Source organism: Cynocephalus volans, chromosome 9, assembly GCF_027409185.1.
Source record: "Cynocephalus volans isolate mCynVol1 chromosome 9, mCynVol1.pri, whole genome shotgun sequence".
NCBI classification, from domain to species: Eukaryota; Metazoa; Chordata; class Mammalia; order Dermoptera; family Cynocephalidae; genus Cynocephalus; species Cynocephalus volans.
In genome coordinates, this window is record NC_084468.1 from 99,032,790 (window position 1) to 99,058,861 (window position 26,072).

The 26,072-nt window shown below is 34.3% G+C and overlaps 1 protein-coding gene across 4 annotated transcripts in view; it reads left to right on the forward strand.

Annotated features, from left to right (window-relative positions):
* ANK2 (ankyrin 2) overlaps positions 1–26,072 on the forward strand; it is a 249,644-nt gene that overhangs the window by 105,350 nt on the left and 118,222 nt on the right. For 2 of the 4 annotated variants that reach the window (XM_063108814.1, XM_063108813.1), the window contains 7 exons: positions 1,963–2,061; positions 3,266–3,364; positions 10,265–10,363; positions 15,929–16,126; positions 18,193–18,291; positions 18,452–18,550; positions 23,701–23,799. In XM_063108814.1, the coding sequence (XP_062964884.1) occupies positions 1,963–2,061; positions 3,266–3,364; positions 10,265–10,363; positions 15,929–16,126; positions 18,193–18,291; positions 18,452–18,550; positions 23,701–23,799 (792 nt within the window). The remainder of the gene's footprint in view (positions 1–1,962; positions 2,062–3,265; positions 3,365–10,264; positions 10,364–15,928; positions 16,127–18,192; positions 18,292–18,451; positions 18,551–23,700; positions 23,800–26,072) is intronic. The other 2 variants (XM_063108815.1, XM_063108816.1) reach the window with 1 other exon arrangement.

Genomic DNA, 26,072 nt, shown 5'->3' on the forward strand with positions numbered 1-26,072 from the left:
AATTCTTTTGTTTCATATCTGTGCATGAAACCTAGGTCAGAGACCAAAAAAAAAAAAAAAGGCCCAACTGCTTGGTGAAGTTTTTCAAAACTGATATCTTAATTACTAATTTCAATACCTTTAATTTCTTAGGTGCTTTTTTGGTTATTGTTAAAGGTATATTTTTGAAAGCCATATTGGCTCTAAACATTCTGCTGAAAGCAGCAGTTTGGGTAGATAGTTATAAATGTATTGTATAAATGTACTGAGTTATAAATGTTTCTTTGAAAACAATAGAATAACAAAGAATGGAAATCCCTCCATCTGTAATCCTGTAGAAAGATGAACTCTGCCTCCCACTTTCATATTAATCAGGGAAGAGTTCCTCTGAGAGGCTGATATTACATGAGTGTTGATCCAAGATTCATAGCCTGAGGCATCATCATGGATGGTCAATGAGTCTGTGTCAGAAAATAAATTAGTTTATATTTGCAAATGAGAAAAATAATATTACTGTATTTAAATAATTTGAAAATGATTGACCAGCAGTCAATAATTTTTTTTCTGGATATTTCTGGGTGACAGGAAATATCAAGATAAAAATGGAAAAAAATTCAGTCAATTATTTTCTAAAACAGAAAAATTTGACATTTTGTAAATGAACAGCCAGGTTGTAAACTGATTTTTCCCTCCATCGAATATCTGGCATCATGTAGACACAAAATAAAAATATCTTGAACACAGTTGTGGGATTTGGGTGGATAGTTACTATTTTGATTTTATCAGAAATTATTTGCAGCTAATGAAATTTTTATTATGTAAGGTATTTGAATGTGTATTTAGGGCATTTTTAAAACAAGCCTATATATAAGTTCAATAGAAAAACAATGGTTGTGATTTAGAAGATATTTCTTAAAAACAATATGGTACACATCAAAGTTTATTTCAAGTAAAAGAGAACAATGCAAAATCACACGAAGGCTGCAGGATATGATCACCAATTAACAGTCTCTATTTTTCCCATAATATTTTATTAAGTAATAAAAATTATGGAGAGTAAGGACATTTTTCAGATAATACATCTTTGTGTACTTTAATAAGAAAAGAGTTAATATGCTTCTATTGTGAAAACAGAAAAATTTCTAAGTTTTCATCAGAAAGATAAATGAAAGGAAATATACTTTTCTTCATTTAAGATTTTCAGACTTGTTTAAACATTCTGAGAGTAAATACTTCTCTAATGCCTTATAATTTGTTTAACCTAGTTGGTTCAATCACATTTTATTTAATTGATAAAACTTGATTTAGTTCAAAATTGGATTAAGGTGAACTTTTAAAATTATTTTATATTAACATTGCTGCCAACTATATTATTTAATTTTTGTTTTTTAATTTTTTTCATTATAACAACATAATCTGACTAAACTGTTGTGAAAGTGGATAGAATTATTATGATAGTGTAAATGATGTAGAATGAAATATACATCCTTTGTAAGAATTTTTTACCATATTTTCACAGTTCCAAAGATAAAATGCCAACCAACGCTATTTTTTAAAAAACAGAACAAAACCAAAAAGCACTAGTTTTGAATCTTCCTCTGAAAAAAGATTATTTTATTCATAATTATGTTAATCCTATGGCTGAAATCTTATGTTGTTTAATCATATTCTATTTTTCTCTAACATGCTAAATCAACTCAAGAAACATGGTTTTGTATAGAAAACCAGATACATAAACAGATAAATAGGTAAGGTAATTAAACAAAATGTTGCCAGTAAGTGTAGGATTTTTCTTTACTACTTTATTTATTTAACACCTTATAACACTAAGATTTAAAGAGTCTTATTAAAGCATTTATTATCTGAATTGTGTTGCTCATATATTAGGTAAACAGTTACCATGTGATTTTCTTCACTAATGCAATGACCACAACATGTAGAGGTGAAAAGCTTTACTGACTGTCATTTCTTTGCTTTCCATAGAGTGGATTTACCCCTTTGCACATAGCTGCACACTATGGAAACGTCAACGTGGCAACTCTTCTTCTAAACCGGGGAGCTGCTGTGGACTTCACAGCCAGGGTAAGAATTAAAATAGTTTCTCATTTTAGATAGCAGTAAATGGGTATTTTAAGAAAGTAAGAAATGAACTCAGCTTTTTAAAGGTTTTATTTCTTTTTCCTTGCCTGGAGCTGTGCTAGAGATACTATATTTTCTGGTTTTTTTCCTTCAAATCACAGGAAGTCATCATGACCCAACAAGTGAAAAATAAGGTTGTAAATTCAGATGAACACAAATCATTTCTAATAGCTAAGGCAGATGATATTAATTCTGCTATTAGTATGCTATTTAAAGATCATTCCATGAATCATGAAAGAGCAGCTTCAAGTAAAAAAAATTAAACTGTTAAAATGTCAAATACAAAATATGTAAGTAGTGTGTTATACAGTGATTATAGGGCACACAATTTGACAGGGATTTTTTAAATGAATTAAGAATTTGCTTATATGAAGAGTCTTGCTAAAATATGTAAAAAGATATCACACTGTTATATGTTTAAAGGTATGCTTTTATTGGAAAGAATTCATTTACGTGATAATTATAAAACTCATACTTAGTATGAACCGGTTAACAAGATATTTGAATATTAAAAAAATTATGGCACCAAAAAACCAGGTGCATATTCTTACCATAATGATGACATGATAGCCAATAAAATACATAAATATAATTCGTATGTATAGTGTATTTGTTCTTAGAATTCTTCGACACCGAAACTATGTTGTGATATTTTCAAGTTGTTTTTCGTACTGAATTATTCTGAAGATGTTTTTAAGAATCATTTTTCCATTGGGCATTAATAGGTATATTTGTATTCTATTTTTAAGCATGGGAAACTTTATGATCCTTTACTCTTTAAGTGCATGGGTGTTATAGAAATAAAGACTTTACCCTAGGCATCTGTCAGGTAAAATTGGAATTTTTGTTTCTCCTATGCAAAAGTTCTCCCTTTGTCTCTTGATTATACTGTGTACATTCAGTACATATATTGCAGTTATTGACTAACTTAGTTATGCAGTTTCATTCCATGTTTCCTTCTCTAACTAGAGTGCTTTGTGGTTTGTGTGCTTCTTTGTCCCCTAAACATCAAAGACATTGAAATGTAGAAACTGTGGATCGAATTACCACATAGGTCACAACCTCCTTCGTGCCTGGTAACACAAAATCATCGCCATTATGCCCTGTCATACTCAACATGCTCTTGTTTGTTCTTTCCCCGGTGTAGAATGGAATCACTCCTCTTCATGTGGCTTCCAAAAGGGGAAACACAAACATGGTGAAGCTCTTACTGGATCGAGGCGGTCAGATCGATGCCAAAACTAGGGTGGGTGTCTCCGTTCTTTCAATTTCCTACCGTTATTATTGCTTTGAATTCTCTTAGCAGGCACCTTAAAACACCAGTCCGTAAATATAGGCCATGTGTTTTCAAGGAAATTGCTTTCTTGGACTTTATTTAAATCTCATACAGGATTTAAAATTTTCACATTACAAAGTGAAATTAATATTTGCTCATAAGTGCCCAGAGAAACAAAATGCTAGCCCCTCAATAAGACAGTATTTCAAGTCTTTGCTTTGTTTATTGATTTTCTGGAAACAAAGATCAAAGATTGGGCTTACACATCTCTCTTTTGGGTAGTTATAAGTATCAAGAACCCAAACTCATTAGCATACATTAAGATTTGAGAGTGTGGCTTTTACATAAAATGTTTTAATAGATGTTGAAAATCTTTTGCTTCTAACTATTCAATTCGGATGTCATTTTTCTTAAGTGGTTATGCTATAAAGACCTGAGCAGGAGATTTGCTATTATGCATCTGGAAATAAAAGTATACACTTAGTATTTTGTATCTTTACTTATGTCATCTTGGTAGAAGGGGTGCCCTTCATTTATTTCAAACTTGTTAAGTAAAATATCATTTTGAGTTTTTAATGCACTCCGAAAAAATAGATAATTAGATAGGCAGTAGGGCACAATTGTTAAAAGTGCAAATTCTGAAGACAAACTGCATGATTCAAATCCTCTTTCTACTATTTACTAAGCTATATGATATTGGCAGTTTTCTTACCTTCTCTGAACTTAGGCTAATAATAGTACCTACCTCATAAGGTTGTGTGAGCATTAATTCTTAGCTATTTTATTTACTATTTTTTTTTTAAAAAAAAGCAGAGTGGGTAAATTACTTAGCTACTCATAACTTTTTCTGATTTTACTGACATTATGTGCAGTTATTTTCTTATAACTAGTACTTCAATATTAGGTCTCTGGAGTAGATTATGTTAATCACAGACTTTAGCCAAACTTTAAACATTCCTGTAATACAAAAATGTTGAAATATGTGGTGTGAAAAGTCTATGGAAGATGGTAGATAGAATGTGTCCCTTGTGGTTTTTTATCTTCACTTTGTTTTACTCTGGGACTTCATGTTCTCATCGTCCAAGCAAAAAGGATTAAATCTAGTTCCCTAGCAAATCTTGAGGCTAGCAAATGTTTTTGTTTAATAAAGGTTATCATCTTTAAGCTTCTAGAATCTACACCAGTCCCAGACTATAAATTTTGGTTTTAATGACATCAGAAAACCTTGCTTCTTAAAATGTCATTTATCTAAGACATTTGGTCCAGAGTGGCTGTGTCACATTGTGTAGGAGTTTTGGAGTGGTTTGCATTATCAAGATCTTTGTTGTGGTCTGCAGTGTCTCTGCATCAGAGTTTTACATGATTTCTACCCTTTGCTTTGTTGGCATTCCTTTTTTTTTTTTTTACAATGCTGTGGGTATGCAGAATTTGGAACAGTATGCACAATGCTGCATGCTTTGCTTACTTGTTCTTTATAGTTAAAGGAAAGAGTTTCTGCATATTACTACGTTACTAATGTAACCACCATAATGTTGCATTACTAACATACGTTACTAACATAAATTTCTCCCTTTATACTGACCTGTTTCTTTCTATTGAAATTCTCTAGTAATTGAGATTAACAATGGAAAGACAGCACTTTGTAAATGCAAAAATTTTTTATTTTCATTAATGTCTTAGGGATGCACATTGTTTTTATTAAAGATTTTCCGAAGTATTTATTCATTACTGATGCAGTTGATTTTGTTCTTTATTGATCATCTCAATATTTACTGAGTTCTTTAAAAGATGTTCTAAATTGCATGGCTCACATATATTTGTGTATACAATTAATTCTAACTCCAAATAGGCAGTATATTTTCATAAAAAGGGTACTAAGAAATGGAGAGAAATGGATTCTTATGCTAGTTCTGTCATTAGCTATTTGTCCTTGAGCAAGTTACCAGTCAGATGTAAGCCTTGGTTTCTTGTTCTATGAATGGAATATTTGGACCATATTTCATTCAAGGTAGCCTTTGGATACAGCAAATAAATTGAATTTTATTCAAGGATATTCAAGAATTTAAAAAGAGAAAATAGATTTTCCAATTGTTTACATTGTAAAGACATTGCATTCATTTATTCCTTAAACAAACAGTTATTGAGTTCCTACTTAGTGCCATGAACCCTGAACATTTAACAAAAGAGACTAGGTCTCTGGACTCACAGAGATGCAAGTCAGCAGTACCAAAGGAATTAGGTTAGCAGTGTGCTGGTAAGCATATTAATCAAAGGTTCTCAAAAAAAAGCCTTTTTTTGTAACCTTTGCCTTTGCTGATTTACGTACTGTAAATACTTCCATCATGATCAACTTAGAGCATCCGACATGGTATCACTACGTGCAGAATTGGGAAGAGATGTACAAAAATTGGCCCTCACTAGTTTGTACCAGCTGGCTCCAGCACACCCAGGATTAGGTACAATACTGAATGGTAACACTGAGTTTTTTACCCCATAAGTTAAAAATACTTAGTCATCTGTTAAGTAGTAGGATTTCTTTCTATTCTGGCTATAGGTAAAAGAACTATATCCTTCTTACCAAAGGAAAAATCGAGTAGGAGGTAAATACTGAAATGAAGGACTGTAGTTTGGAATTGGGAGGCCAGTTCTGGAACTGTAATATTTGATTTCTAAAGCAAAGGAATATGGTTTGCTATTTGTTTGGCCCTTTGGGAACTGACTTTTAAAAATACATTTAAAAATAGAAAAATGTTTAATTTGTTTTTGTCTACCTTTTTGCATAATATAATAGAACCACTATATATAGAATTTTTAAAATAAGTATTATTATTTCATTTTTTGTCATAGAGTTCTCAATTTCTGCTAGCAAATTAATCACAAATATTATGAATTTAGTATATTCTGTTAAGAATTTTTCCTTGATCTTCTCATTATTTTTCTCATTTATAAGGTTTTCATTTTCTGGAGAAAAGCAAGATCTGTAGAAGTTCTGGTAACTGAAAAACAAATCTTATTCGCAGTGTCTTCCCCACTTTCACTACCATTTTGGCAGTCGTTGAGATGTTTTGCATCTTGTGGGCATTCTCGTCACTGACTAGAATCTAGTGTGAAACTGAGACATTTTCACCAGACCCCTTTGCTGGTATCTGAGAAACCTCATTTTAATGGTAAAACATAAATTTTATAGCTAGTTAAAATGAAATTGTTAATTCAGACTTTATTAACAGCATTACTCTTTTTTTGTTTTTAAACTTATTTATTATTTAAGTGTGGAGATACCCCATGTAAGGATTATGTTTAAAATATTGAAATACATATTTTAATGTAAACAATAAAAGTATGCAAACAACATTAAAGGATGATGAACAAAAAACAAAACATCAGAAAAAAGGATTACTCTTGCCACTTACTATTAGACATAATAAAGTAATAACAATAATGGCTAGCGATCGCCATATGCATATAATATTCTAGGCACCCTGCTAAGTACTCTATAAATATTATCTTATTTCATTTTCCTAACAACTTAGGAAGTGTGTATTATTTTCTTATTGAGAAAATATAGAGGTCTTCATTTGAGAAATGAGACTACCAAAGGGAAAAATACGTTTCAGCGGAGTTAGGTAACTTGGCCTAGGACACACAGGTTAGTAATTAGCAGAGCCTTCAGATGCACGGACTTCAGGATACATTACTGGAAGAACAACCGAAGAAGAGTGGGAGGAAAGGAAAAGATAAGGAAAGAAATGGTTGTAAGAAGCTCATGCTGTGGGTTACCAGCTAGATAAATGGTGTCCCTCTAATGTTGATTGATCAACATTAGATCAATGTTTTGAATTATCTCCATCATAGTGGATGGCACATAAGTGTGGGTGAACTGATTCTAGTGAAGAAAAAAACAGAACAACAACAATAACAAAAACATAACCTTCAAACACAGGCTTGAGAATTTCAGTGAAAGGTCCTGGAATAAAAAACCTTGACAAGAATTTTTTTTTGGCATTAACTTGACACCGTACTTAGTAGAAAATATTCAAAATCTAGTCAGATTGAGCCTCTTGGCAACTTGAATTTGATATCATCATTCACACATCTTTTACAAGGGCAGACACATTGCATTATTAAATGTAAGATTTAGAATCTATTTAATCCTTATCGTTCCCTGATGTTCTTGGTGTATTAAATATTCTCCGTAATGTTCCTATTGTTACTCTGTGAGTGTTTTGGAGATTTCAACATGATTACACAATGAATATTTCATGTAGTTCGTAGAAAATGATACTCTACCTTTTCAAAGAATGATAAGGCAGCATCCCCTCCCTCATCTTTCAAACAAGGCTGTAAGTTAAATAGGGTAAGAAAAAGCACCCCCCTTTTATATATCATGAAGCTAAGACTTAGAGAGAGATTCACCCATCGCGGCTTATCTGAGATTCATGCCAAGGCTCTGTGACTCCAGAGTTCACATGCTGAACCATTGCATATAGGGCCTCTATTCACTATGAGGGATTTCTCAAACTCTAGATCTTGACCAAGTCCCCCCTGAGAATATGTTTGAGCCATCACACTGTATCTAATTGTTGTATAATTTATATAGCAACGAATGCTCTGTAGTTCTACCACATGGTACTGTTATCAAGACTTGAAAGCATAATTATTTTCATCATTTTGCTGGCTCAGTTTCTTTTTTAGGCTATTATCTGGCAAACTTTAAAATAACTGGCATCCTAACTGCAGTAGTTATATGCATACTTTTTTTCTGGAAAGGCGGTTTTTTCATGCTAATTCTCAGATATCAAAACTGCATGGTCTGTTTTGGTTATTTGATATCTTAATACTAGCTAAATAGATTTAACAAAGCAAAGAATCATTATCCACTAAGGTCCTAGCCGAGAACAGATGGCACACTCAAATTTGATAATTTGATTAGCGATTATTAAAGGTTCTACTTATAATATTGTGGGTGGACTACAGGGAAGGCACAAGGGATAGTGCAGTATCCCAGGGACTAGTAATAGCAGGGCTCATTACTAACCCTAGACCTGAAAGGTGAGAAGTAGAAGAGGTTCCCAAAACTTCAAAGAAGAAAATTGTGTGGAAAGGCTGCTTTGGCAGGTGTATAACCTTCAGTAAGGAAATACAGCCAAATTTAGAAGATTCCTCAGAGAGTCCTTTCCACGTCATGCTGCGATTCCCATTGGCCAAACCCAGCCAGAAGCCAGAGGGCAAGATAGTGCCCCAAGGCTCCCTACAGTGGTCAGTCTGTTGGGACACACAGCAGAGTGGAGAAGGGTAGAACACGCGTCTGGAGAGACAAATGGAAGATATCCAGCATAGAAATCCCGGAATGTTGTACCAGAAAGAGTGTTGTAATCCAGAAGAATTATTTTTATCAGGAGGAAAGCATAACGTGGAAAGATGGTCTTGGAAGCAGAGACACAAAAGATAGGCCATTAGAGTTCTAGATAAACCAGAAGCTTCTACAATCTTCTTAACTGCTCACTGTCCTTCATTTTCTCTGATTGCTACCCACCTTCTCTGCCTCTTTCAAACTATTTTTTTCCTTAAGCCATAAGTCATCAGGTAGTTTATGTATTCAGGTTTTCATTTTCTCTCTCACATCTTGCCCATTGTTTCTTACATTTTGTCAAATACTCACCTTTTCCACTCATTCTTCTTTCTTGGCCATGCCACCTGCTGTGGATTAACTGTGTCCCCCAAAAGCTCATGTACTGGAAACTTGACCCTATTGTAACAGTGTTAAGAGGGTGGAAAATCCAATTATGGTATTTGAAAGGTGAGGCCTTTGAGAGGTGATTGGATCATGAGGACTGTGCCCTTATGAATGGATTAATCCATTCATGCAGTAATGAGTTATTATGGGCATGTTTTTGACAGCTTTGTAAGGAGAGAAAGTGAGAAGGTTAGCTCTCCTTCTCAGGCCATTCTCTCACCAAGTGACACTCTGCATTGCTGTAAAGAGCCACCACCAACAAGGCCCTCACCAGATTTGTTCTCCAGACCTTGGACTTCCTAGTCTCCAAATTGTAATAAATAAATTTTATTTCTTTATAAATAAGTTTCAGGCATTCCGTTATAAGCCACAGAAATAGGTTAGTACACCACCCTAAAAAGAAATAAAATATAAATGAGAGAGGTCATTTGTGAATTGCTCAGGAATCAGAAGCTACCCCAGAAGTCTTAAGGCCAGAAAGTTTTATAAATAATATAACATACAGTTGTGCCATATTTTATTTGACACAGGTATAATTCTATCTGTTAATAAATTCATCTTTGGGAAATTATGTAATTTATAAAATGTTGAAATATATGTGTGGAAATCTTTAAAGGAATCTGAACCCCATCCCTTTTACAAGCATCAGGGAGCATTTCAGGAGAATTTATGAAGATAATAACAATTCAAGAGAGAATATTGAAGGATAAATTAGACTAAGAAGAATTTTTAGGTAAAAGTTGTATTAGAACAAACAAAATGAAAAATGTATAACCTAATATAATCCCTGGCTGTGGTTCCAGGGGAGTAGGGCTTTAAAATTCAACAAATGCAGCGTACTCTGCTCTTCTGTCTTCTTGAAAACAAACACTTGACCAGAAGCCAGTTTCATCCCATTGAACCTCCACATGTGGGATCTCTCTTTCCCTGTCTGTTTTGTTTCTCTTTTCTCCTCTTGCTCTCTGTCAAGATCTCTTTCTGTCTTGTTTTCTCTTTCACTAGGTCTCCTTTTCTGCCATTTAACTAATTGCAGTTCTGTTACTGATCTACTGAGTCATCAGGAGTGAAAATAGATGCAATCTCGCTTTTCTAAAAAAAAAGTGAGATCAGGGCTGATTCTTTCATTCTTTCTGCAGGATGGGTTGACACCACTTCATTGTGCTGCACGAAGTGGTCATGACCAAGTGGTGGAACTTCTGCTGGAACGGGGTGCTCCCTTACTGGCAAGGACTAAGGTGAGTCATTAGAGGTAAGATGGGTATCCAAAGGACCCTTTAAGCTACTTTTTGGTAATCTGTATTCTTCTTGAAACCAAAGCATCAGTCAAGCATTTTATAGTTACTCCATATTTGTGTGTTAGGGATAATAACACATATCAAAGTGTTTTAAAATTATTAAAATTAACTAATAAATGCATTAAAATGCATTCAATATATACCTTCAAGTTCTTTCTATATTTTTGCCTGCTATTCTTACTGCAGATGGAATTTTCAATATATCTGTATTACATATAAATGAAAATACTATTTATAAATGAGAATATTTCTTATATTCTGAGTGAGTCTAGATTTTTACGATTTTCTGAGAGGACTATAAAATACATATAACATTGTCTTTAAAGCAGCATGATTAGCAATATAAGATGAATCCTTTAGTTCATCCAATCTTTATCTCTTAGGTAATACTAGTAAAAATAATTGCTCAACAGTGGTGTTGATTGATAATCTTTGGAAAGTAGAGGTGGTATAGAAAGCATAAGTTATGATAGGCTGCCTGCCGAAAACCATTAAACAGGCATGTTGTTCTTTATGACATAGTACATCTAGCATTTTTTGTCTCATTTCATCAATATGCTCAACCATGGAGAAAACCCTTTTCCATGTAAATAGGAACCACATGGTGAGTTGGTTTGTTGAGGATTTTTCATTATCAAATGTACTTTAAAGCTTTATTATTGTATAGTTCCTCATTATCTAGCTTTACTTTACGTTATTGTGAGACACAAATTGAAGATAACCACACAGAAGTATTTAATGTGGTGTGCAACAACCCTTGGATCCTTAAATATAACACAAATTTAGACAAAAGAGACTTCTTATATTTTCTCTCTATTCCATTCCTACCTCCCACTTCCAAAACAGGATTGGTGTCAACTGATAGTCAAAGAAACTAAGGCAGCCAACACAAGCAAATATTTTTCAATTTATATTCTGTTTTAATTGAATATTTAATTGAAATCATTTGGAGCAAAAACTGGCCAACACACTTAAAATATGGGTAGTGAACTCAGTCTTTAAAGATGTGCCCCACAGGCATGAAAGGATGGCTTCAAATCAGAAATGTAGGGAGAGGAGAAATAAATCATCTGTATTGTTTTCATTTTCCTACCTATATTGTTAATGTTGTACAGATTTGTTTTTCAAATGCAACACTGTGAGCTAGGTAATGCAGAGATAATTATTGGAAGTCTTGATAAAGAAACAGATTGAAAATTAAATGGAAGTAACAAAGTTTCAGACCATTCATGTTACAACCAATAAAAAAACCTATACCCAATTGAGGATAGGCAAATATGCTTGTCCACGAACCATAAGATAATCCTGTCTACAGAGTTTGCCTGTAATTGTCATATCACTAATGAAGATCGTGGTTTACTTGGATGGAATTTTTTAAATGGCCTTCTTATAAAAACAAATATTCAGATGTAAGGGTTCAGCATAAAGTGTCTGTGACTGCATGATTATATTCATTCATTTATTCATGCATCCAACTCTCATACATAGAATGGTTACAATGCGCCAGGCAGTGTTTTGGTCACTATCAATAGGAATAATACATAATCTATACCTTCAAGAAGCTCGTAAGTTAGTGAGCAAGATAGACAAGGAGATAATTATAAAAAGTAGAGCTATGTGCAGGGTAAGGAACAAAGAGAAGATGAACTAATCAGGTTGGAGTTAGGCGATGCCACTTGCCCGGGAGTGGAATAGGCACCTCATGCCAGACTATTCTCCCTCCCCTGCATAAAAACTCCCCAGTTTTGAATTACCCATTATTCATCTTCAAAGCAAATATTCATCTGTCTAGGTGTCACTCCCCTTCATTCTTTGAAAATTCTAGCTCTCAGCAAACCATGACTCTTCACCACCACCCCTCTTCTAAACCTCGGTGACTTGAATGATCTTGACAAGAACAGTAGGTGATTCTTCTATCTGGCTTCTCAGTGTGGTAAACCCTCTATAACTTCAGTATCTAACCTCCTGCTGTCCAACGACCCCCTTCTATGTTTCAGTTCACTCTAGAACCCCAATTTCAGAAATTATTTTATTCTGCTGGTTGTAGTTTTACTGTCCCTCATTCACCCTATGCCCTCACCTCTGCCCAGTGTAAATTTCACAGTCATTCATATCACTCCCTTACAGATGCGTACTCACTTCCTGCACTTGCATTGCACTCTGATTAAATCCAACTCACATTCATGCACTTGAATGTGGCTACATCACAGTGTGGCCCACCACACTGACTGGGCTCACTTCAAATTCATGATCACTAACCTCAAGTCACCTGTAATGCGCCTGATTTCTCAAGTCTGTTCCCTCTTGCTCCCTGCTACCTGACTATTCTATACTTACTCTTTAAACTTCTTAGACTTCTTCCCTTGTCTTCACTTTGCACAACAGTGAGAAAATTGAGGCAATCAGAAGAGACTTTCCAAAGACTCCCACTTCCTATCTGTCCAATTTCATGAATCAGAGCCATGTAGTCTATGTTCTCTCCAATTACCGTCTTCTGGCACCATTGCCTACTCCTTCCTTCTCAGAAACATTTTCCTTATTTGCTTTCTGGGACATCATATTCTTCTGGCTTTTCTTCTGTTTTTCTAGCTCCCATCTCTCAGTCTTCTTTACTAGTTCCTTCTCACCTCTCTGGTCTCTGAATGTCAGAACTTCCACAGCTCAGTCTTTGTGTCCTTTCCCTGTCTATTTGTACTCACTCGTTATGAAATCTCATGCAATTCTGTCTTTAAATAGAATTCCATATGCAGATGTCACCTCAAAATTTCTGCTTGGATGTCTACTGGGCATCTCAAATTCAGTAAGTTCGAAACTAAGGTCCTGATATTTTCTCCACCCCTAAACTTATTTCTCCTGTAGCCTTTTTAAGTCTCAATTAATGGCCATCCCATTCTTCTGGTTTCTCAGACCAAATACCTCATGACATGCTGAATTGTTTTCTTAGTCTCCACATCCTGTCACATATCCTGTTATCTCTTCCTTCAAAATATATTGCTACGTCAGCAGCTTCTCAATGATTTCATTGCTGTCACTCTGGTCCAGGTCACCATCAGCCCTACTGGATAACTACAATGGCCCCTAATTGGCCTCCTGTCTTTTTTTCCTTATCCATTCAGTCTATTCTCTACACAGCAGCCAGAGTAATCCTGTTGCCCTGAACCTTCTAGCTGCATTCCACCTCTCCCTGAGTAAAAGTCAAACCCCTGCTCAGATTTGCGAAGTCTCTTACCTCTCCTTACACAGCCTCCTCATCCACTCACTTGAAGTCACATTCTCCTCCTTTCTGTTTATCCATATCGATCATGCCAGGTGTTGTCCCAACACAACATGTTTGCACTTGCTTTTTCCCTTCCTCAAATGCTCTTCCCCCAAATTAATGGGAAGGACTTTCTTACTTTTATTGTCTCTTTTATCAAAACTCACCTTCTCAGAGAGGCCATTTCTGGCCACTCTATCCAAAATTGCACTCATATATACCAATTCTTTTGGCCATTATCTGCTTTAGTTTTCTCCCTAGGGTTGATGGCCTTCTACCATACTATATATTTTAATTCTTACTATTTTTGGATTATATGTCTGTCTCCCACACTAGAATGTAACCTTGATGAAGATGGGTTTCCTTTCTGTTGTGCTCCCTGCTTTATCCACAGGACTTTTGTAGGCGCTCAGTAAATATGGGTAAAATGAACACAGGATTAAATGATGAATATTTTATTTTCCACATAACCTTCAAGTGGATAAAACAGCATCAGAGAATGATAAATTTCAGAGAAATCTGCAACACTTCAGTCCAAATATTGTCACGGCCTGAATTTCTTCTGCACTTTGCTCTTGACATTATCTTCCCCCGATGTGTAAATACCTTCTCATCAGCTTTCTCCTCTTTTCTAAGTTCATTTTATGGACTGCTAAATATAAAAGCAAAACATCATGAATGAAGATTATTTCAAAAACAATAAAAAACATGTTAATAATTTTTAGGTCACATATGCTCTACCACCCACAAACTACCACAATTTTAAGTTTTAAGATTTTAATGTATTTGCTTTCAGCTATCCCTCACTGTTGAAATCACCTCCCTCATCAAAAGTATTGGACTGTGGGCTTTTTCTGGCATCTTATCCAGACACCATTTCTCCTTCTTTAAATGTAATGACTGGCAAACTAGATACTTGGCCAACATGTTTTTTTTTTTTAGTTCCCGTATTTGCATTGGTTATTAAGAAAAGACAACAGTCTCTTTAATGGGCAAATGTTTTTCCTAATTTGATTTATTACCTAATTTTACATTTTTTTCTGTATTTTTATTTATTTAGCTTTTAAAAATGAGGGTATTGCTTAGATTGATAATTAACAGTGTATCATCCTGCTATCCTGTGTGCCTGCTGTTGACGTTCTTCTAGAATTAAGGATAAAGCTGTTTGGGGTGGTATCAATGACAAATTTAGATTATACTCAAATTTAAAAGTTCTGAGGTCACTGGAACATGGTCCACATTTGCCTCACACTCTCTAGCCCTTAACTGCCTGCTCTCTCCAACTTCAAGTGTCATAATATTATAGGAAAATGAATCACAGAATTTCAGAATTGCATGGACCTAAGCGATAATCAAAGTTTTCTTACCCCCCGACTCACCACTTGCTTCTCCTTCACCCGCCTCCCTCTCTACTTATAAGTAAATAAATGCAGAGCAGAGAGATTAGTTGGATGTAAACTGCTGTGTATAGAATTGGATACAAATAATGTAAGCATCAGCTATCGTTTATTTTTATATCTCTAATATTGCCCTAATGATTGTAAAAGCAGGATGAATTTCTTTTCTTTTTTTTTTTTTACAGCTGCAATGAGTATTTATTTATTTATTTTTGTTGTTGATATACATTGTGGCTGATTATTGCTCCCCATCACCAAAACCTCTCTCCCTCCTCCCTCCCCCCCTCCCCGCCACCAATGTCCTTTCTGTTTGCTTGTCGTATCAACTTCAAGTAATTGTGGTTGTTATATCTTCTCCCCCCCCCCAGTTTTTTTTTTTTTGTGTGTGTGTGTGTGTGTGAATTTATATATTAATTTTTAGCTCCCACCAATAAGTGAGAACATGTGGTATTTCTCTTTCTGTGCCTGACTTGTTTCACTTAATATCATTCTCTCAAGGTCCATCCATGTTGTTGCAAATGGCAGTATTTCATTCGTTTTTATAGCTGAGTAGTATTCCATTGTGTAGATGTACCACGTTTTCTGTACAGGATGAATTTCAACACATACTATGTATTCATTTACAAACGACATACTAATTTGTGCTTTTGCCTAAGAATAGCTTAATTATGCAATTAAATGTTCTCTTAGCTTCCCTCTCCACTAAACACAATCTGCTATATATTCTGATGTCAAATGGAAATTATTTTCTCCCCTGCCATTAACTGAGATCAAAAATCAACTTTTCTATGTTTTGGAACCTGAGAGTAATGAAAAAATGTGGACCTGGTTTTGTTTTGTTTTGATGTGCAGAATGGGCTGTCTCCACTTCACATGGCTGCACAGGGGGACCACGTGGAATGTGTGAAGCACTTGTTACAGCACAAGGCGCCTGTTGATGATGTCACCCTAGACTACCTGACCGCCCTCCACGTTGCTGCACACTGTGGCCACTACCGTGTAACCAAACTCCTTCTGGACAAGAGAGCCAATCCAAACGCCAGAGCCCTGGTAAACCTGGCCCAGTCCACATTAACTGAATACAGATTGAGATAAGCAAACCCACATTGACTGATCAGTGGTGCCTATACCAGCAATGCATGGTTACAGACAGTAGTTAATCCCTCTCAGTTTGTCATCCCCCACAAGCTGCCCACTTCATGCTTTCATAATTTGCTATTAGATGATGGTGAGCAAGGACAGATTCAAGAGAACACCAAGGCAACATTTCTGAAACTAACGAGTTGCAAGCAGATAGATATGAAACCTCTTGAGTGTTAAGTAATTTTAAATGGAAAATAAAAGTTGAAAAATAGGAAATTATAAAATAAGCTCTAGATACCTCTGGAGAGAGTCAGAATACAGGTGTGAAAAAATTGAACTTTATCTCTTTGGGAGAAATAAAGATTTTAAAATGGTGAATATATTTGACTATTAAGTGGTATAAAATGTAAGACTGTGAAGAATTCACCTGAAGACTTTCCTTATTGACCTGATTACTCAAACATAGGCTAATAGAAAAGTGATGCCTGAAGTATTGCTGCTTCAGGAAGCATTTTACATATACCATACTGGGAATTGCTCAAGAGAAATACTGCAAGAAGCTATCCCCTAGAGCAGCTTCTGTGACTCCCAAGGTCTAATATTGAATAAATCTTTCTTGCTTCCCTTATATTCTAACAATAATCACTGGAAGTGTTAGACATGTACTAATTTATGCCTCTTGTTTCCTAATTCTTAAACTAAAAGCGCATCTTTTTTCCATATGTTTACATTGTTTATTTCAGTTAAAATTCATCTTCAGACAATCAGTAATTAGTGGAGAGATTATCATTAGAATCATCAAATATTAAATATTATTTTTATTATAAATTTTCACTGGAATCAATTTATTAATAATTACCTAGGAAGCAAATATACTTTCAGGACAATGTGCAATTACATAAGGACATTCATTTTCTCATAAGGAGTTAAAAATGTTAATTTTCAATTGCATAGTGGTCAATGAACTTATAACATATCACACTGTTTATAGCTCATAAACAGGAGAATGACTTAGTTATGTTTATCACTCCATTGAGAAGAATAAGAATTCATTAGCTTAAGTAAGATCATATGTTTTCCTGAGACTGCTAGTGTATGAAAATATTGACTGGTCATCAGTCCACATCAGGACGTGCAAAACTGCTCATTGGCAGAATAGACATAACTCAGCACAGGATCATTGTTCAAATAGAAAGATAAATATAATATATAATGAGTAAGGATGGGGCTAGTTAAGAAATTTTTACTTTCCCCAATTCCTGGACATTAACCTGACTTGAAAAATTAGAAAGTACCTTACAGATGTCTTACCCACATTCCTTTGCCCCTAAGAGGTATCTTCTTCCAGTTATCCCCAAAATTCTTCATACTTCTCTTGAAAATATTGAGGAACTTAATAATCATTTATTTATAAAGTAAAATTTATCTGATTGGCATATATGTTATAAGAACTTTTAATATAAAAATATAACTTTGGGATATAAATATTATCAATATAAATAATGATTTCTGCTCAGTTGAAACACCTCCTCTGGAAAGAAAATAGTACCAAAGCTGTAATATTTTAGAGAGGCAGTCATGTTCTTAGATTTTTGAAGTAAAATAGATGGACAATTCTTATGCTTTGAGAAACAATCCTGCATCAGAAAGCTACATGCTTATCTTCAAAGCATCTTCAGGTCATTTCATAACCTGACCAATCAATATAACTTAAAACATCTTAGAACTTCTAGAATATAATTGCTCCTCTATTTTTTTTTTTCTTGAAAGAGTAAGGCCATGTATTTTTCTTCACTTTTACTTTTTCTGTAACCACACAAACAGAATTATATCCAAACGCACCATATACAAGCAAAATTCAGTGACTACAGGAACACACTATCACTTTTCTTCCCATTTCCAACACCTGCAGGGTTTGAAGACATGGTAACATTATGTGACAATGTAGCATTATTGCTTGCAATGTGCCAGCATGGAGTTGTGTGAGAATCGTTTCTGCATGTTTTCAACTAACTTGATTGTCTTTTGCACAGAATGGTTTTACTCCACTGCACATTGCCTGCAAGAAAAACCGCATCAAAGTCATGGAACTGCTGGTGAAATATGGGGCTTCAATCCAAGCTATCACAGAGGTAGAAAAAATATTTCAGCTTATCACAAAACATTCCTTCTTACTCCTTCCTCCCCTTCCTTTCACCCTTCTGTCCTCTTCGCTCAAGTTTTATCTATCTGAAGAAGCCCCAAAGCCTCACCGGTGCAGAGGAGTAAAACTGCTGTTGCTTTGTTTCGCAGTCTGGCCTCACACCAATACATGTGGCTGCCTTCATGGGCCACTTGAACATTGTCCTCCTTCTGCTGCAGAACGGAGCCTCTCCAGATGTCACTAACATTGTGAGTATGGCTTGGGTCAGAATAACCACAGGGAGAGAGAGCGCGAGAGGAATAGAGCGTGGGTGTGTGTAGGTATGTTCGTGTGTATGTTATCAAAGCAAGCAACCCAGCCTTGAGAAGAGCCCTTGTAAGAACGTATTATTGAAATAATTGCTAGAACTTCACCAAAAAGAACCTCTATAGAGTAAGAAATGTGTTAGAAAATAAAATGTAAGCTGTGGAGTGAGATAGCTTAAGCGTGGATTGAATATGCATCTTAAATGCATTTATAAAATCAAAATATATTTTAAAAACTCCTCTGAAAGTGAATAGATAATTGGTTGGAATAAAATATTCAGGGCTCACTGTAGCTGCTTGAGTGAATTGTAGGTTAAAATTGTATTCTAGGTTTAATTTTTGTTAAAATATCAAGTCAGTACCATAATCAATCTTGTCAAAAGATTAAACAGAAATAGACTAATATTAGGGACTTTTATGTGATATTAAATTCTCCCTACTTCAATTCATGGATTTTCCATTTTCTAACCTTACTTTGATTTTTAATTTTGATTTGATTTTGTTTGCTAGAATGGAGGCCTCTCTTACCTGAAATAGTTATGCCATGTATCCTGAAACGAATGTTGGTCTCCAGACAGCCTTCATTCTGCAAATGAATAGTGGATATCCCAGAATTCTTCTTCCTAATCTATTAGGATTTTTACTTCTAATTTCTTTATATTTCTCTCATTTTCTTGGATACTTTGGTCATTGTATCATGGCAAACCATCTAATGCAAATTTTCTCCTGAGCGAGAGAACTTCTCTGCACAAGGTGCAGTCATGTATTTGAAGCTCAAGAGGGGCCACCAGAATATTGAGATTTAAAAATATATATATGCAACAGAAATAATTCTCCCCGAATAAATGTTAGTGCTTATTATTAAAATAATCAGATTTCAAAAAGTAAATGATTGACTATTGTTGCTAATTTTTGGTATCTCATTCCAGTTAAGTTGTGAAACACAATGTCCAATTTCACTTTTTATTTGTATTTCCTTTCACATTCTTGTATCTCTGTATTTTACATACTTTCTGTGCTGAAGTTTATGATGCCTGGGCAAAATCCACTGTAGAAATAAATTTATTTGATTTTAAGTATTATTTAATACTCTCTCTTCATATTATTCAACAACGTGAGCATAAAATCTTTAAATAATTTGAAGTCTGTATTTATAAGTTTCCCTAACTATAGCTTATTGGCCCTAAGGTAATAATATTATATGCTAATCTTTAATCCATTCAGCATAAGAAGAATTTCATAAAGTGCCAATTAGAGTTTAATTTCTACTTACTTCTTAGAACTTAAAGAAATCATCTTTTTTTTTTTTTTTTTTTTTTTTAAAGAGAAAACCACCATTCTTTGTTTTCATTGAGACCTGAGCAGACTTACATACAGGCCAGTAACTTTTAAGAAAAATACTCCGTGTACTTGCCCACCTTTTCCTTTCCCCTCCCTCTTTTTTCCACTTTTTAAAATTTGCCTTCCAATGCCTATAGTAGCACAGAAACGATAGTGATATTATGTCATGGTATCATGTTATAATAATAACATACACAAATATGTTCTGTGGGGTGCTTGATTGCAATCCCCTAGGTTAATCTTTCTTAGGGGAGATTTTTGCAAAATCTTCAAAGAATAATCCACATAAAATGGTTCTGGAATTCTGTGGCCACTTTTAATTTGCTTCTTAACTGGACAATTCCAAATCTTTTAATGGATATAGAGTTACACTATGCTCCCCTCTGAAGAAAAAAAAATGCTACATAGGTATATGCAGATTTTCAAATAAAAATAAATAAAACATTAATTAAAACAATAAATTTTTTGACATTTTTTCTGTTTCTTAAAGAATCCCAAATTTGGCAATTGCTGGGTTAGACTTTAACTTCCAGCTGTTGATCATTCTAAATGTCTCCACTTTGTTTTATCTGTTCTTTTGTCCATTACATTCTTTTTCCCTCTAAGCCCCTCAAAACAAATATTTGAGAAGCATCTACCCATGAAATCCCCTTCGCACCATATTTCCTACTTATTTTCTGTTTTTTTCTTTGTAAGATGTGTCCTTCAGAGAGCAGATACCTATAGATAAGTTTGCCAGATGAAATACAGGACTCCCAGTTAAGTTTGAATTTCAGATAAACAATGAATTTTTTTTTTTTTTTTTTTTTTTTAGTATAAGAATGTTCCATGAAATAGTTGAGACATACTAAAATGATTATTCACTGTCTGTCTGGAATTAGAAGTTAACTGGCCATCCTGTATTATTTTATTTGCTAAATCTGGCAATCTTGAATTTAGAAGAATTTAACTTTGTCTAGCAACGGGATGCTTGTGAACTCATGTATGCTCAGAACATAAGGATATAGCTACTGAATCCAAAACTCTTTGCAAGTTGATTAAGAGACTGTGTGATCACGACTGCCTGCTTGCTGTGTCAGAGTTGGTTATTTCCTGACGCCAAAGTACCCTACCCTTGGAGCCTTTGTGTGTTGCCTGAAATCACGTTGCATTTTTGGATGCAATGCTTTCTGTTGTGCTTTAATGCTTTGCAACAAGATGCGGCCAAAGTGGAAGTCAATGTAGCTGTCAGCAGAGTCAGTTTTAAACTGAGAAAAGGGGCATGACTTTTAGTGCCTGCTTTGGACATGAGCATATCCATTCTCTTGCCACTCTTGCTTTTGTCTGAAAATTCACTCCAAGTGTGAGTTGTTCCAAAACTCAGTCATGTACAGATATTTTTACTGAAAAACTCCTTTTCCAGAAAGCTTATAAATGCACTTTGAAGCTTAGAAGGCTGAACTGCAAGTTACAGTACATCCATAATCCAAAGTATTCATTGACAACCATGGGAGTAGAAAACCAAGCACTTTTAGGACTATTCTATCTAGAGTACAATTCAGGATATTAAAAAGTTTTCTTCTTATAACAAATAAATGGGTTCATGGTAAAGTTCATATTTTATATTATGTTTAAAAGTTTCCCCTAGTCCTTAAAGTTAATCAGCTTAAAATAAGGAAAACCAGGCTGTTGAATAAGATGGGGTACCTAATACTCAAGAAATGGAAGTCATTGATTAAAACAATAAACACTATCTTTCATTTTCTTTTATTTATACTTATGTATAAACAATGGTAATATAAAAGGATAAGGGCAATTTACAATAAAAATGATTACTCCCGAGTCATTTAATGAGAATTAAACAAGACCATTGCTGTAAAGTGGAGAGACCATGTGTGGGTGTATATATGTGTAACTTTTCTTTGGGAATATAAAGTTTAATATCTTAGATTTTATAGCTAATGCATCAATTTCAAATGTGTAAAAACTATAATGAATAACTTATTTTAAGTATAAAATAAGGGTTTGGAAATATTAAGACTAATATTGGAAACACTTTTAGGTTTTGAAAACTCCTTTCAAGCTTGGCTGGTAAAATAAACATCTAAATTCATCACTGAGTAGGAACTCCTAGGGCCTTTTTGACTTAACTTTTTATAAGCAACTTTACTCTTGCCTTCATTTCTACCAAAAATAGTAAAATTGCTAACCTTTTATTAGACCTATAAATAAAGAGTTGAGGTTTATTTTTTGGTGTTGTTTTTTTAATAGTTAGAAGATCATAGTCTCATCTATTTAGAAACAAGTTATGAGTGATATAGAAAACAAGTTGTAAAAACATAGTTGTCCGGAGAGGAAAGATCTTGCCATATATCTAATGTCTGAAGACAAATATTGGTATTCCAATAATATGTCATTTTGTAAAACAACTCCAGATACATTTACTTGAAGAAAGTCAAAATTTGTCATAAGAAAAGAAGGCCATTAGAGGACAAATGAGTCACCCATGAAGAAGAGAAAACTAGAGTAGAAAGCCAATTTAATGCTTTCACAATCAAATCATTTGACATGAATTTCTCATAACTTCAAAACAAATGGGTCTCTGAATACTGGGGAAAATGAACTGTGTGCTACATACCAAACAAAAGTTCACGTTAGAGTTTCTAGATTTAAGTGTTTGTTGTGCAAAGAATCAGAAGAAATTATTCACTGTGTTTGTTAGAAATATCCAGTTACCATAACAAACTTTAAAATCAATATAGTTTATTTGGCATGATTTGCTTCACTTGGTTGAAATCAGCCTTATTTTCTAAAATAGTTGTGGTGAATCAGTCTGTAATAACTTTTATTTCAATAACTTGTTCTAGCTGTAAAATTATTTGAATGAATGAAACTCTGACTTCTTTAGAACTATATGGTTTTAAAATATGCTGATTTTCAAAAACGTCTCTTAGAGGCAGTAATAACCAGCTTCTCGACGTGAATATTCTCTTACATCTACTCCTCATCCTTTATGCTGCACCTTAAGCCAATTTCCTGATAAGTTGTGTCATACTTTGGTGTGGCACAAAGATTTAAGGAATGATGGGATGCCCAGTGCAGCCTGTATCATCAGATGACATTGTTAACAGTTACTTTACTCATCTCTCAGTAGCCCTCTCAAATAACTGTCTATAATTAAATACATTCAATTAATCTTAAGTAGGGGACCTCCTGGACAAATCAAATCTCTTGTATGAAAAGTCATTGTCTAGTCTTGAAACACAGTGATAAATCAGATGTAAAATAATGATTTTAGAAATAAATTTTAAATTTTGAAAAGAAATGATTTATGTATGGTACAAGTAATGTGATTTTTTGCAATGCATTGAATTGACCTTTAGCACCTAAAGCTTCTCATTGAGATGGGATCAAGTTGTGATCACAAGACATTATAGACTTTAGGTTTGTAGGATAAAAGATAACTTCATCACCGAAACCAATCTAAGCTATGCTAGGTTGATTGTGAAGTTAAACCTCAGGGTATCCTGGATGTTTGGGTAAGTTCACTAGTTTGTCATGGACTGAAAACAATAAAATAAACATTTGTTTTATCTTCGTGAAGATGAAGAAGATACAAAACTATATTTTTCCAGACTCAATAATTATGTCTTTTTAGAGATTTTTTAAATCCTTGGTTATATTGCTGAATTTCACAAAAAGGGACATCTTTATTCTTTACCATCCACAGCAGTGGGTTTATTTATGACTTAACCATCTTTGTTTCCTGGCAGCGTGGGGAGACAGCACTGCACATGGCAGCCCGGGCAGGGCAGGTGGAAGTGGTCCGATGCCTCCTGAGAAACGGTGCCCTTGTCGACGCCAGAGCCAGGGTAGGTGCTGGTGCTCTGAAGTCCTTTTCTATGCATTGCATGAGTCCCATTTTTAAGAGAGGGTGTTATTCTTCATTTCCTTTATTTAGAAATGCCATGGACCGTAAATGAAAGCATCAATTCAGTAACAGTTCTTAGGCAAACAAGAAACATTATGTAAGTCAATATACACAATGAAAAATGCACTACAATTTCAGAAACATTAACATTTGAAAAAAATGTTCAATTTAGCTTCTAAGAAATATGGCACTCACTAGCATTTTAATAATTTTTTTAACCTAGGAAAGCACTTTCATATATACCTCTTTCTTTTCACAAATTTAAAAATTTTACCTATATTATTTAGATGTTATGCATATTAAAATTCATTTCTTACCACTAAAGCCAGTCACCTTTCTACAGTCATTTCTTATTAGTCACTTAAAAACAAATTGTACTTAATGTTTTCCCTTCATCTCTTTCACTTTCCTCCTTTTTATAATGAGGTCTACTTTTCTTCTTACTCTGCCTTTACATATTTAGACATTCTACATTTCCACTATTCCAAAATAGAAGAGATTGCTTGATCAGATTTGTCCTGTATCTAATCACTTCCAGTGCTCTCACAGATTGAGTGTTCCTTCTTTTTTTTTATTTTCATTTTTCAATAAATTCAGTAATTTCTATCAATGTACTGTATCTTTTATTTCCTTTTCTACTTCGTTCCATTACTTCTGCACTAGCATCATTGGGATTCTCATGGACCATTTAAACACTTTCTCTCTTCTTCAGTATTTGATACACCTAAGGCAGAACTCAATTCAGTTTCTTTTGTGCCATCATGACTCCATTTTAGAAACAGTGAGGTATGAGAATGAAAGCATCTGGCTGGAGTCACAAATTTTAAGTGATTTCAGGCAAGTCACTTCACTTCCCGGTCTTTAACATTAAAATATGAGCATTGGACTCAGAAACCTCAACACTCATTTTCGGACTTTCTTAACATTGTCTGAGTCAGAGAATTCATTAGGCATTTTCTTGTAAAGGGTTCTTCATGCAGAATCCAGTGATACACGGACAGCCTTGATATTACTCTTGTTTTAGTTTATATCTGCTTCTATCTATTGTACATGTAGTATAATTTATGTTCTTTGGTAATCATCATTGGTATATGATATTCTTGTATATTTAGAGCTTTTGTTATTCAACCACATTCTTCCCCTGCCATGGCATTTTTCTTGTTTCCTTTTAAGGTTACCTGGCATTTAGGTATTTTAAAAATATTTCTATGGCCAACCAATGCACTCTGAGTATCAAGAATTTCACTGTTTTTTTTTACCAGAAATTGTGGTAATGTTTCTGGTAATTTTTTTTGTAATTCATGTTTAATAATAAAAGAGTTTCCCATTTCTCTTAAAATAAAACCCCGTAATGTTTTTCTGTTATTCAAAATTTATTTTATTTTTAATGGAACTTTACTCATTTTAATGTATCTCTTCCAATTTTTCTATAATGATTTACCGTATTATTATAGCCTTATACCTTTTTGCATGACATCTGAACCCCCTTCCTTAAAGCACCACTGGCTACAGACACTTTCCTTTGAAACACTGTATTTATTTTACACGCAGATTCCATCAGCTTTATTTTTTTATTTCTTTTTTGCAACTACATTTAGTCTCATAATGTACATATGCAAATAAACATCTCATAATTCTTTATTCCTCCTTGTTTAATTATCAAATTTCATGTTATCTTGTGGTTATTTTTTCTTTTCAGCTCTACCATCTATCCTAAAATGCAGCTGAAATCCCTTCTATATAGCATCCTTCTGTTGTGAACAGGAAAAATACCATAGCATTATGGAACAGTGCTACTCAAAGGTCAATACGCATAAAAGCCACCTGCAGATCCTGTTAAAATGCAGATTGTCACTCAGTTCTGCATTTTAACAAATTCAGAGGAGATGTCAGTGGTCCTGATCTGAGATTATAATTCGAGCAGCAAGGAGCTAGTGTTTTCTTTTTCACATATGCTGTTTTACTCTGTACTTTCACTGTATTTTATTTTCACTTAATCCTTTAATGTTTCCTTGGAATGCTCTGATTTAGTTAACATTTGTACAGTGCTTTATAATTCATAAAGCATTTTAATACAAATTATCTTATTTGATACACAAAGCAACCCTGTGTTGTAGGGTGGCCTAGGGTCATAAAAGTCAGGATTGTGCTGATTTGCCTGTGGTCACAGAGTATCTTTCTCGTAACTCTTTTTGCTGACATCATTACCTGCCA